The sequence below is a fragment of the Branchiostoma belcheri genome, unplaced genomic scaffold (assembly GCF_001625305.1).
Source record: "Branchiostoma belcheri isolate BF01 breed outbred unplaced genomic scaffold, Haploidv18h27 scaffold26, whole genome shotgun sequence".
NCBI lineage: Eukaryota > Metazoa > Chordata > Leptocardii > Amphioxiformes > Branchiostomatidae > Branchiostoma > Branchiostoma belcheri.
This window is the reverse complement of record NW_017803865.1, coordinates 1,069,435-1,080,428: the sequence shown is the minus strand read 5'-3', so window position 1 is coordinate 1,080,428 and position 10,994 is coordinate 1,069,435. Positions and strand designations below refer to the sequence as shown.

Sequence of the window (10,994 nt, the reverse complement as noted above, 5' to 3'; positions counted from 1 at the left end):
CAGCCATGCATTAGTACTGTATTTTGTCCTAAGTTGTAGCTCTATTTTTTCTTCCAGAAAGCCGGAGGAGCCTGGTCAGTGTGGGCATGGCCAGTAACAGTTGGGATGACCCGGTTAGTCACAATTCTCCAACTGTTTTTTTGTAATGCGAAGATGACAAATTATACACATTTATATATACATGTAGATCAAATACCTTCTGCTGTTTATCACAATAATCATAACCTGCCATATTGGTTGTGTGTTGAACATATTCCACAAAGAGGAAAACAATGCTTGTACTGTGTACGTGAATGTGTGTTGTACCTAAAAATTACTAATGTTTATGAGATATCATTTCAGTCCTGTCCACTCAGTGGAAGTCAAGGAACCCATCCCCGACCTGGTGATGTCACAAGCCTATCTGTACAAAACATGGACCTCGAATCGCCCAACCTTCTCAGCAAGAGTCGCAAGACAACTGTCGGAAACACCACTTCTCACAGTGTCAGGGAAATGGAGTTAGACTCACCCAATTTACCCAGGGTAAGAATTTCTTCAGCTGCTCTTTTATAATGATAGTGAATGACTGCCTTTTAATTCTTTTCTCTTTGTCAGTTTTCCTTTGGTGGAAAGTTTCTGTGTTGATTACTGGCCATACATTGTGTACTTTGTATTTGTCCCCAGCCTGGCACACCCACACTCAGACCAGGTGTGAGTAGCTTGTCCAGTCGGCCCAGTCTGGAGAGGCTGATATTGCCCGCAGACAGGTCCAGTCCACGTTACCAGGACCAGGCCAGCCTAGTCCTGCCCACAGACACACCTAGCCCTGCTAACCAGGCCCTTGTTCTGGACAGTGATGATGATGATGATGATGATGATGATGATGATGATGACATGCCCCCTGCCACACAACCAGTAGATAGCAGGGTCCTAAAAGGTAACAGTAACTCTGATTACAGTGTATGTCTACAGTTAGTTTGATATATTGGGAATGATTAAGGCGTCAAGTTTCAGTAATTACACATGTAGTAATGCTATAAGTTTTCACTGGACAGGTAGATTAATTTAGTTAACAGTGTTAGTTTTAATAACCAAGTAGCCAAAGTGTAGGTGTTTGTTTCCGACCAGACTGTACATATTTCTCCCTGCATTTATATAAATGTTCTCCATCCCACCACAGATGTAGTTGTGTATGTAGAGGTCCGCTGCAACGACACTATGGAGAATCGCTCCAAAGCTGTTGCTAAGCAACTGGAGTTGCTTGGTGCTCAAGTAAGTTTTGATTCATTGCTGCTGTGTTTTCAAGTTTGTTGTTTTTTTTTCAATTCAAGACTAAGTCTTGATGTTTTGATGTCTGCGTATATTTTATATGACATTTTGCTAACAATATATCTGGTACAGTATTTTGCATCATTTATGTCTGCAGGTTGAACCCAAACTTAGCCGTGAGGTGACACATGTGGTCTTTAAGGACGGTAAGAAGAGTACATTGGACAGGGCCATCAAAAAAGGCCTCCACCTTGTATCTGTGCTCTGGGTGGAAAGGTAGGGAGTTTTTATACATCCTAAGCCAGTAAATGTTAAACACATGTATCTGATATGTAGACATTTTTGGCTTGCTTCTTTACCAAATCTTGTTTTACAATGAAAGAGAAGCTGGTCCATGGCAGCAAATTTCATTGTTGTTTGCCTCACAGTGCATACACATGTATGTAGCATAGTGCATGAATATAAATGTTGTATTTTATATTTCTAAACCCACCAGCTGTAGAGAGAAGCAGGTCCACGTGAATGAGGGCCTATATCCCATCAGCCGCCCGGATGAGGGGAGCACTCCTGTGCTGACAAGGATAAGGGTAGGAATGTACAAGTCTGTACACAAACTACAACATGCTATGTTATTGATGTATAACATAACTAGAGAGGCCGACATTTGCTTGGGAGCAAATACAGCATATTTCAGTCCATCTCCCTCCCACGCAAAAGTGGAATATTCCAAACTCACCCCAGTGTAAAACTGGCAAAGATTCTCAAATAAATGAATTATATAGTAGCTATGTAATTGAGAACAAAGATGCAAGAACAAGCACACTGAATCTCAAAAGCTTTACTAGTCTTATTACAGGTATGCAAATACTAACAATGATGAGATTTGATACATTTTGAAGGTCTTAGGCACATAAAATTGAATGTGTGGGTCATTCCGCACGACTTACGTGCAATGTGACCTCAGGTAACCCGCAATGGAACACGTGTTCCATGGCCAACGACAGATGGAACAGGCCATTCTTTAGATAGAACATGGAACGGGTATAGCACTTTTGGCCCTTTTTTGCTGAAAATAGCCATTAAAGTCCCCCAAATGAGTCATTTGCATGGAAGTGGTGTATGCCAAATATGTGACTGCTATTCTGTAGACACATGTTCAAGGTACCCTTATACCGAATTTCAGATCATTTGGTTGTAAAACCAGGGCTCAGGATCCAAAAATCAATTTTTTGGCGAAAAATGCCCCAAAAAACCTTCATAAAAATTTTTCAAAGGCATGTATCAAAAAAATGAAAAAAACGCCTGGGGGTATTGGCTCACTCTACCTCCATGCCAAATTTCAAGTCATTTGGCTGAATGATGGCGGAGTTGAATCCCTTTGACTGTTTGGCAGGAGAAGGAGAAGGAGGAGAAGAAGAAACATGAGAGAACACAATATATTTCATCCATACCATGGTATGGACTGAAATATAAAAAGCGAAAGGCACCAGTAGTAATAGTATCTTTATGTAATGGTGGAAGCTGTTGTATTTTCACCTCTTCACTTGGATTTCAAGTGCAATAGAGTAGACTATAGGTTTCTGCAATGTTTTTTGCCTCCAACAAGTATTCATGCTTTATTTCCTGGCTCTGCCCAACACTGTACAGAGGTACAGGTCCATGCAGCCAAAGACCTTTGAAGAGGAGTTGGCAGGGAGTGCGGAGAGGGTACGGAAGCGGCGCCGCCATCACGAGCTGGCAAACCGTTGGAAGACGGTAACTGGCACCACCCCATCTAGTACCCCCAGCAAGAATGCAACCGTTTATGTGGAGGACACACAGGATCCCAACAGTGAGGTGGGTCACATGGACATGACAACTAAGGTCACTATGACATCAGACATAGACGAACAAGCCACATAAGACAAGGTTGATATGATAACACATTTCCTTCTGTTTTCCAGGAGATAACATTACCCAGCTTGCCCCTGGCCATTCCTGACACGCCTCCGAACATGCGAGAGAAGATGAATCAGCTGATGGCTCGTCAGGAAAACCAAGCATCTCCCCACATCTCTGAAGGGGGGACCATGTCTCAAAAGAGGCTCTTTGGTATGTTATGCAGTGTTTAAAATACATACATGTAATACGCTTCATTTATTTTTTGATTGTAGTTGATGCCACAACATTCAGTTGCTACCACTTTTCCTATGTAATTTTGTGACTTTTGTAATTTTGTGACTTTCCGTTTCTTGCATCTTGGTCTTTTAAAGCATGGAATGAAAGAAAAAATTTGGATAGAAGTCAGCTGATTCCCTCTACTTGTTGCCGCATTGTAATGTAAAGCACTTATGTGAACTACATTTGCATTTTGTATCAATCAAAATGCTAAATAATCATTTTCCATCATTCCCTAACTAAAGCAGAGTCTGACAACAGTAGTAGCTGTGAGAAGAAAAGCAGTGCTGAATCAAGGCTTGTATCTAAAGACAATCAACAGGTACCTACTGATACTGTGTCAGGTTGCAACAGTCAGACCAGGATAGAATCATCTTCTGAGGGGGGCAAGCCGCAACGAAGGCAAAGTAGAAGGCTGTCTAGTTTACCACCAACGGTTGGAGAGCCAGAGAGAAGCAACCCTCCAAAACAGTCAGCAAGGAGTAGCTCAGGAAAGAGACGTCTTCTATCGACAATAAACAATGAGCCAGCTGTAGAGCTGATACGTCCACAAGAACCTGCTGGCACCGCTGGAACCAATAGGGTGAAGAAGACAGTAGGTGTGCTGTCTGGTAAGCGTGACCAGACCCCAGTATCAGCAAACACTGTCAGCAGGGTTAGTGTAGCATCGCAGGGTAGTAGCATAGATGATGATGCCCAATTGAATAGCAACAAAAGAATGGATTCAAACAAAGAAAACACTGCAGCAAAGAGGAAGTGGAGGGTGACGGCTCACAGTTCTGGTGATGAAGATGAGCAAGTCGCAAAAAAAGGGAAACAGGGTGAGAAAGACACTGTAGTGGATGGAGAGAAAAAAGGTGTGAAGACGGGAGCTGCAATACCACATTGGGACTCGGATTCAGACAGTAGTGATGGTTTGGGAGAACTTGCAGCCAGAGCAGGTGCACGGGCCCTGGCAAGCTTAAGGCAGGGTAGCAAGAGGAAGAACAGTCTGTCCAATAGCAGGGGAAACAATTATGGGAGCAACAGTGATGACACAAACTTAGAACAGAAAGGGCGGGAGAATGCTGGAGCCCAGAATACAAGCACGGCACCTGAGAAGAAAGTTAAGAGAAGACCTCGTGGGAAATCCCTTGGTGCCATACCTGTGGAGGACAATGCAGAAGTTGTTGTTGACCTCACTAGCAGTCAATACTCTGTTGTGGAACCCCTGAGGCCCTCCAGAAGAAGTCTTGAGGATTTTGCCCCTCCACAGAAAACAAGTCTCAGCAGAAGGAGTGGTAAGGAGGGGAAAGATTCAAGCAAATGTTCAAACAGGAGGGTACGTAGCAGCTCTGGGTCAAGTAACAGCAGTGGTGGTACCAAATCAACCAGGAGAGTCACCAACAAACAAGTACAGAGACAAACCAAGGTACTTCTACAACATACAATTTTCAACAAACCTCAACTTGAAATCAAATTCGACATTTACGTCCTTGTATGTACATTGATACAATGTGTGGCATAGGTTACCACCATGCATTCCATGAGGATTGATAAAGGAAACATTGTTTTGCCTTCCTCCAAATTTTCTCTCCAGACAACAAGCAATCCGACCTCTTCAGACCTAGACAGTTCCACGAGCAGTAGTAGTGCAGGAGCCACCAGGCTGTCGTGTAACAGAAGGAGCAGGCAGAAACAGAAACCTGGGAAAGCCTTAGTGATGACCAGCATGCACACAAAGTATGTATATCGTGTAGCAGGCTCCGTATAGACTGTGTTTGCCATGAAATAGTTTTGAGAATAGCAGACCACAAGGAATGATATTTAAGGTTGTTCAAAGGTATCAAGATGCCTTTAACTGGAACTGCTTGAGTTTGTACTGATATAAATATTAAATTTTTTTCCTGCAAAACATATCACATTGTGTAAAAGCAATAGCAATACTTGCTGGTGTCCCCGGGCCCAGTTTTCTAAGGTTTGATTGTTACAATGCTAGAATACGTTTTAACCATTTCTATATAGCTTTCATCAAGAAAATGTTTCACAAAGCCCATTTATTCCAGGTATAGTTATGCAAAACATATTTAGATGACTGTTTTAAATGTTGTGACATGAGTGTTGTTGAAGGTCCACAAATGTCTTATAATTCTATTGAATTCTGCAGGGACCAGGAACTGGTGATGTCTGTGATCAAACAGCTGGGAGGTTTCTACCTGGAGAGGGATGTTACAGAGAGAACAACACATGTTGTGTCTGGCAATAATAGGCGAACCCTCAATGTCCTGAGCGCCATCTCTCGTGGCTGCTGGCTGGTGTCGTTAGAATGGGTGAGATCAGACATTCTGCCATGCTTGAGTTTTTGCCTTGATGTTTAGAGATAGAAAGCCTCCACTCTGAGGGAAGGTTTGAATTTAATAATACTTTGCTTGAAGATGTGAAAGGGGCTTCATTCTACTATAAGTATAAACTAGCCTACAATGTAGGTACCATCTCATGAGTTAATACTTTCTGAGACTAAGACATATTACCTACAACTGGTACCCAGGCTACCTGAATCATCCTTTGTTACCCAAGCCAGTATGTTGTCTAATGTTATTGCTGCTCTAATGAATTACAAATATGTTAATTCCAAATGTGTGCTTTGTTAAGTAAAGTCTAATTGAAGCAAAGGCAAACAGTTTGTTGCAGATACATCATACATGTCTAATATTCAACAAAGTACATTGTACATGTAGGCATCCAGCATGTGTATTACCAAAGCACCAAAAAACTGGCTGAGAGGCAACACTTTTTTTTTTGCACAAAATCTGGCTCCTAGGTCTTGAAGTCTTGTGAAGTTGGACGATATGTGGAAGAAGAACCATATGAACTCCATGAGGCCTTTCCAGCAGCACAGGTAAGCAGGCATTCTTTTTCATATGTGTATTAAAGGTGTAAAAATGATATATACATGTACAACATGAATGGTAGACTAGCTATAATCTGGATTGAAAAAAAATCACCTACATAAAGGGTTTAGGAGGATGCCTCTGAAATCTGAAAACAATCAAACAAAATGCTTCTTGTTAGACCATACTATTGAAACTCTCACTCTCATCCAAAGAAAATTGATAAATGTACCCCCTCAGGATTGTGTGATGAAATTCAGGTATTGTTCCAGCATGTACTGGTGTTTCTATGCCTGTTGAAGGTTGACAGTTATCGTGACTGATTGTAATGTTTGTCATGGTGGTAAGAAGATGACTTGAGGAGTGGCTTGTGCTTGCAGGAGGCTCGTCTTGAGAGGCAAGCTGCAGAGGGCCATTACAAGCAGGACCTGTTCTCTGACTGTGGGCTAATCTACATCTCAGAACACACCTCCCCTCCACACTCCAGCCTCGTGCGATTGGTGGAACTGTGTGGAGGGAGAATCTGTACTTCCATCAGGAGGGCCAGGATCGTTGTAGGAAATCCACAGAGGAGGACAGATGCCTTGGTTGTTACTGAGCTCTGGGTGTTAGGTTGGTACCACACAAGTGAAAACTGTTGCCCCAATGTATATGACAAGATTCGTATATTGTGTATACATGTACATTGCATCTACTAGTACTTGACACAATACATGTACTGCCAACTTCTCTTGTGTATATTTAGTAGCTGTTTGGAGGCTTCATATTAAAAACATACTCCTAGTTTGATTACATTATGGATCTATTGAAATAGGAACTATAGTGTGACCATGATTACAAAGGACTCATGATCTGGCCTGTTTTGTTATAAAAAAACGTCTGAATCCTAGCATCTCTCCATTCATTCAAGACATTGCCAGCTTTATACCTACCATTGGTTGGTGCTAAACTGTTAAGATGTAATGTGTTATGTTATTATACACCCTTTCCTGCAGACTCCATCACTGAGCACAGCACACTGCCACTGGATGCCTACCTCACACAGCCTGAGAGGACAAGACGAGCATCAAGTCCTGAGTTCTGATGTGTCAAGTAGGGGCCAAATAAATTTGCTATATACAGTGTAGTTGTACTTAACATTTTTGACATGAAAAGTTCTTTATACATGGAATAAGGATTGTTCATGACCTTTATTTTGACTAGAAGGCTGGAATTCTTTTATGATGTTTGTTAACTTTCAGATCAATGTTTTCAGGCTTCAAATTTGCATGACCTACCATTTTGGTATGTAGGCTCTTCCTTATAACTATGTATTAAGATATTCATTTCATTGGTATCATACCTCTCACAAAAATTTCACTAATAAGTTGAAGGGATTTGAACTGAGCAAATTTCATTTGTAGGTCTTCGTCATTTATCAATTTTATAACATTCCACTGTATGGCGTAGTGCTAGTAGGACATTTTCTGTAATTTAGAAATCTATATAATCCTAATCCTTTGGGTCAAAACTAAAAATGACCAGCTTTTGGATTGTATTTCATGTGTATATTAAATTTTTACATTTTATATGCATTGTGTTGCAGGAAGTAAATTTATGAAATATTTTAACCTTTTAGTTACTAGTATCAGATTATCCCATTCATGAATATTGTTATCTAGTGAACCAATGCTGCAATTTAAAAGACTTTGTTGGTAATTTCTATATTTGACGGTGACTCAACATTTTTAGACATTGGGAAAAGTTTTCGTATGGAGGCCGAGGCCTTCTTTTACTCGACTTTTACTTGCATGCAAGTACTTATTGTTTGTGTAAGATTTTCAGTTGAACACAAGGGTCTTTGTATCAATTCAAAATCAAATTTAAATCTGGGATTCAAAGTAATTCATATATTTTACATTTACAACAACAATATTATACAGTGTCAATACCCCTATACTCATATACACTCATGTGTTACAGTGACTACTAGAATGAAGCTCCATTGAATTAAAATTTGTATACAGTTTTTGCAATGTGCATGGTGTGTGCACTATTTTATCTCAAATTTGATGGCAAATAAACTATACTCTGATTTAAAACCAGTAAATGTTTTCCTTTTGCATCATGTCAAATATTATGACAAAAAATTTTATCACTGCATTTGTAGCGCTAGACATGTCTTTGTGTACCAACTTATATTTTCAAAATGAAAATGATTGTACATGACCTATCTTTCTTCTTCTTAGCATATGACTGTGTCTAAACCAGCTGCTAAATACTAGTATCTTAGGTGGTGTAATGAACAAGGTTGAGCCATTGAAAGCAACAACAGTCTGAATTTACCGAATTTGCCCCTTTATTAAAAACAATAAGCTACAAAAACTCACCAAGTATTTCAACATATTAAGGCCACAGGAATTTAATTCGTTGGTTCTCGGATTCGCTTCTTCATTTCTTAATGATTTGCAAAAAAAAAAGATTCTGGTTCTGAATGAACTCAAAAATGCTCATAGTCATATTTTGCCCCTAACAGTTTAATAAAGTCCTTTTCTTCCTAATTGTTACAGTTTTTCATCTATTATGCATTGGTTTGATTAAAAGTTCAAATTTCATTGTTTAGATATTGACCCAGCCTTTTGTGTTGACTTCATGGCTTCTATCGTAGCATTTGTGCCTATAATAGGGTGGCTAGACCTGTTTCTATTTTTGTATTTTTTTTTTTACCCTGTCGCTTCATATTTTTTATGAAAACAATCCGAGAACCAACAAATCAAACCATCATCCGTAGGTATTTTAAGTTCCAGGTAGATTTGGAACAGATAAAATCAAACTTTAAAATATTATTTAATTATTAAAAAGATTAAACTCTCAACTAGTTAAAAATTGACTATCCATTAAGTCTATGGTATGATATGCTTACAGTTCACACTTCACAGTATTGGAACAGGTCAGGACATCAAGCTAAGGCCAAGGAAAATAAATGTTAACATTTCTGGTTACCCAACCAACTGTAGCAGAAATCTGCCAACCCTAGCCTGCCTTTTGTTAGGGCTGGCCACTGGCAAGGGGCATTTTTGATATGACATCTGAGTGATGAAAATGTAGAATCATTTTACTTTTAAGTTTTGTTATTGATACAAACACTTGTTACTCAAGGCGAATAATTGAAATACATGCATTTGAGATACCTTTGTCCTGATGTATTTCAGCTTTACAATTTGTTAGACTATTTTTTAGACCACTTTGACAAAATCTGTACCTTCCATTCCTAATTAAAACTGTAATTGGAAACACAACATTATAATCTTCCTGGGCCCAAAAAAGGGTTATAAAAGCAAAATGTCTTGATATTGTACTTTGTTATATTTTGGCAATTAACTCCTATTTGCCCTTATTTAATAGACTTAACTGTTTTCCGTATTGCTACATTTCTTAAAGTGCAAATATTAAAAATGTTTTTCTAACACCATCTACTAGTTAACTGTAGGATATAATGTTCATAATCTATGCCATCTAGCTGCATATCATGTTCTTAAAGGCATCAAATTCAATTTGCACTGGATTTTCTAGCCAATTTGTTTTGATGTACTTGTAGTCAGTTAAGTAATTCCTGTTTCTGATACCTGTGTGGCAAAAAGGCGATGTAGGTGAAAACTTGTTTCAAATGCTTGTTTCAAATCATAAGCTGTTCAAGCTATTTATGGATGGTACCAAAAAATAAAGAGACACCTCACTGATAGCTTGTTTTTGAGCTATTTCAAATGTTTTCAGTATGAAATGATGGCAGTAAATTTTAGCCTGGGTACCATCCTGGTACCCAGGCTAAGTAAATTTCGCTATCAGGTAAATTTCCTCATCCAGAATATTTTTTGTTGTTTTGCATTGGATGCCTTTAATGAGCATTATCCTTACCAGTAATCAAAGCTAACAACTGCTTCAACAGTAAAATGTATGACGCATGTATGACACCTGACTGCAACTAATATATGGCAAGATCTATATTGTGTAGTCATTTGCATTATCAATGACAAGGTTTTTAAACAAGACATTTAAAAATGTTAAACACTAAAGCTCTATCTTGTTTTGGCCTAAATGTAGAGATAATTCTAGTGAACTTGGCCATGCTAGTCTTACAATTTTTTAAATGCAAATAACAATCTATGAGTAGTTTTCAATGAAGCTGTTTGGTTGTGGATCACTAGTTCATATTTAGGTCGTTGCAATTTCAAATAGAGTTCCCCAAACTCATACCTTCGCCAAATAGTGTTCATCTTTATGACTGACAATTTGTAGATTATTCCCTCTGATTGTGCAAATAGGATCCTCATTTTCACGAATTATATCAATTTATCATATTCTCAACCAAAATAAGTCTTATATTAACAATGGCATTCTAGCATTTCTTCATAAATTATGCAAATGATGTCCTGATTTCAATACGTTCTGTTAAATGATGTTCTTTCAAATACCACAGGTATTAAATTCCTGGCAGTCGTCTTAACATAATTATATAATTTTCTCATTAACTATGCAAATTAAGTCCTCATTTACATAATCAATATCTGCCTGTGTTTCATTCTCAATTACCAATGTCACAAGCTTTCATAGTCCTATCATTGAATGCAGCTGATTTATATAATTTTGCCACAAATTATGCAAATTACATCCATATCTGCATAATTGTCATAATTACATCAAGCATCACATAAGCTACCTACATACCAAAAATCGCGA

At 38.8% G+C, this 10,994-nt stretch overlaps 1 protein-coding gene across 2 annotated transcripts; it reads left to right on the top strand.

The window, feature by feature from the left end:
• Positions 1 to 20: 20 nt before the first annotated feature.
• LOC109471888 (microcephalin-like) lies at positions 21 to 10,042 on the top strand. 2 transcript variants are annotated; one of them, XM_019771321.1, is made up of 14 exons: positions 21 to 113; positions 343 to 525; positions 667 to 919; positions 1,163 to 1,254; positions 1,409 to 1,527; positions 1,748 to 1,838; positions 2,899 to 3,087; positions 3,195 to 3,342; positions 3,657 to 4,819; positions 4,988 to 5,130; positions 5,555 to 5,717; positions 6,209 to 6,286; positions 6,659 to 6,890; positions 7,274 to 10,042. In XM_019771321.1, exons 1-14 carry the CDS (start codon positions 87 to 89, stop codon positions 7,360 to 7,362), a joined length of 2,970 nt encoding a protein of 989 aa, XP_019626880.1. In that variant the 5' UTR covers positions 21 to 86; the 3' UTR covers positions 7,363 to 10,042. The 2 variants fall into 2 exon arrangements, with proteins under 2 accessions (XP_019626880.1, XP_019626879.1); XM_019771320.1 differs by having other exon boundaries at positions 3,654 to 4,819.
• Positions 10,043 to 10,994: the final 952 nt, after the last annotated feature.

Coding starts and splice junctions, on each gene's coding strand:
- LOC109471888 (XM_019771320.1), top strand. CDS start 87: ATGGCCAGTAACAGTTGGGATGACCCG. Junction 1,528..1,747: donor TCTGTGCTCTGGGTGGAAAG/GTAGGGAGTTTT, acceptor TAAACCCACCAG/CTGTAGAGAGAAGCAGGTCC. Junction 6,891..7,273: donor TACTGAGCTCTGGGTGTTAG/GTTGGTACCACA, acceptor CCTTTCCTGCAG/ACTCCATCACTGAGCACAGC.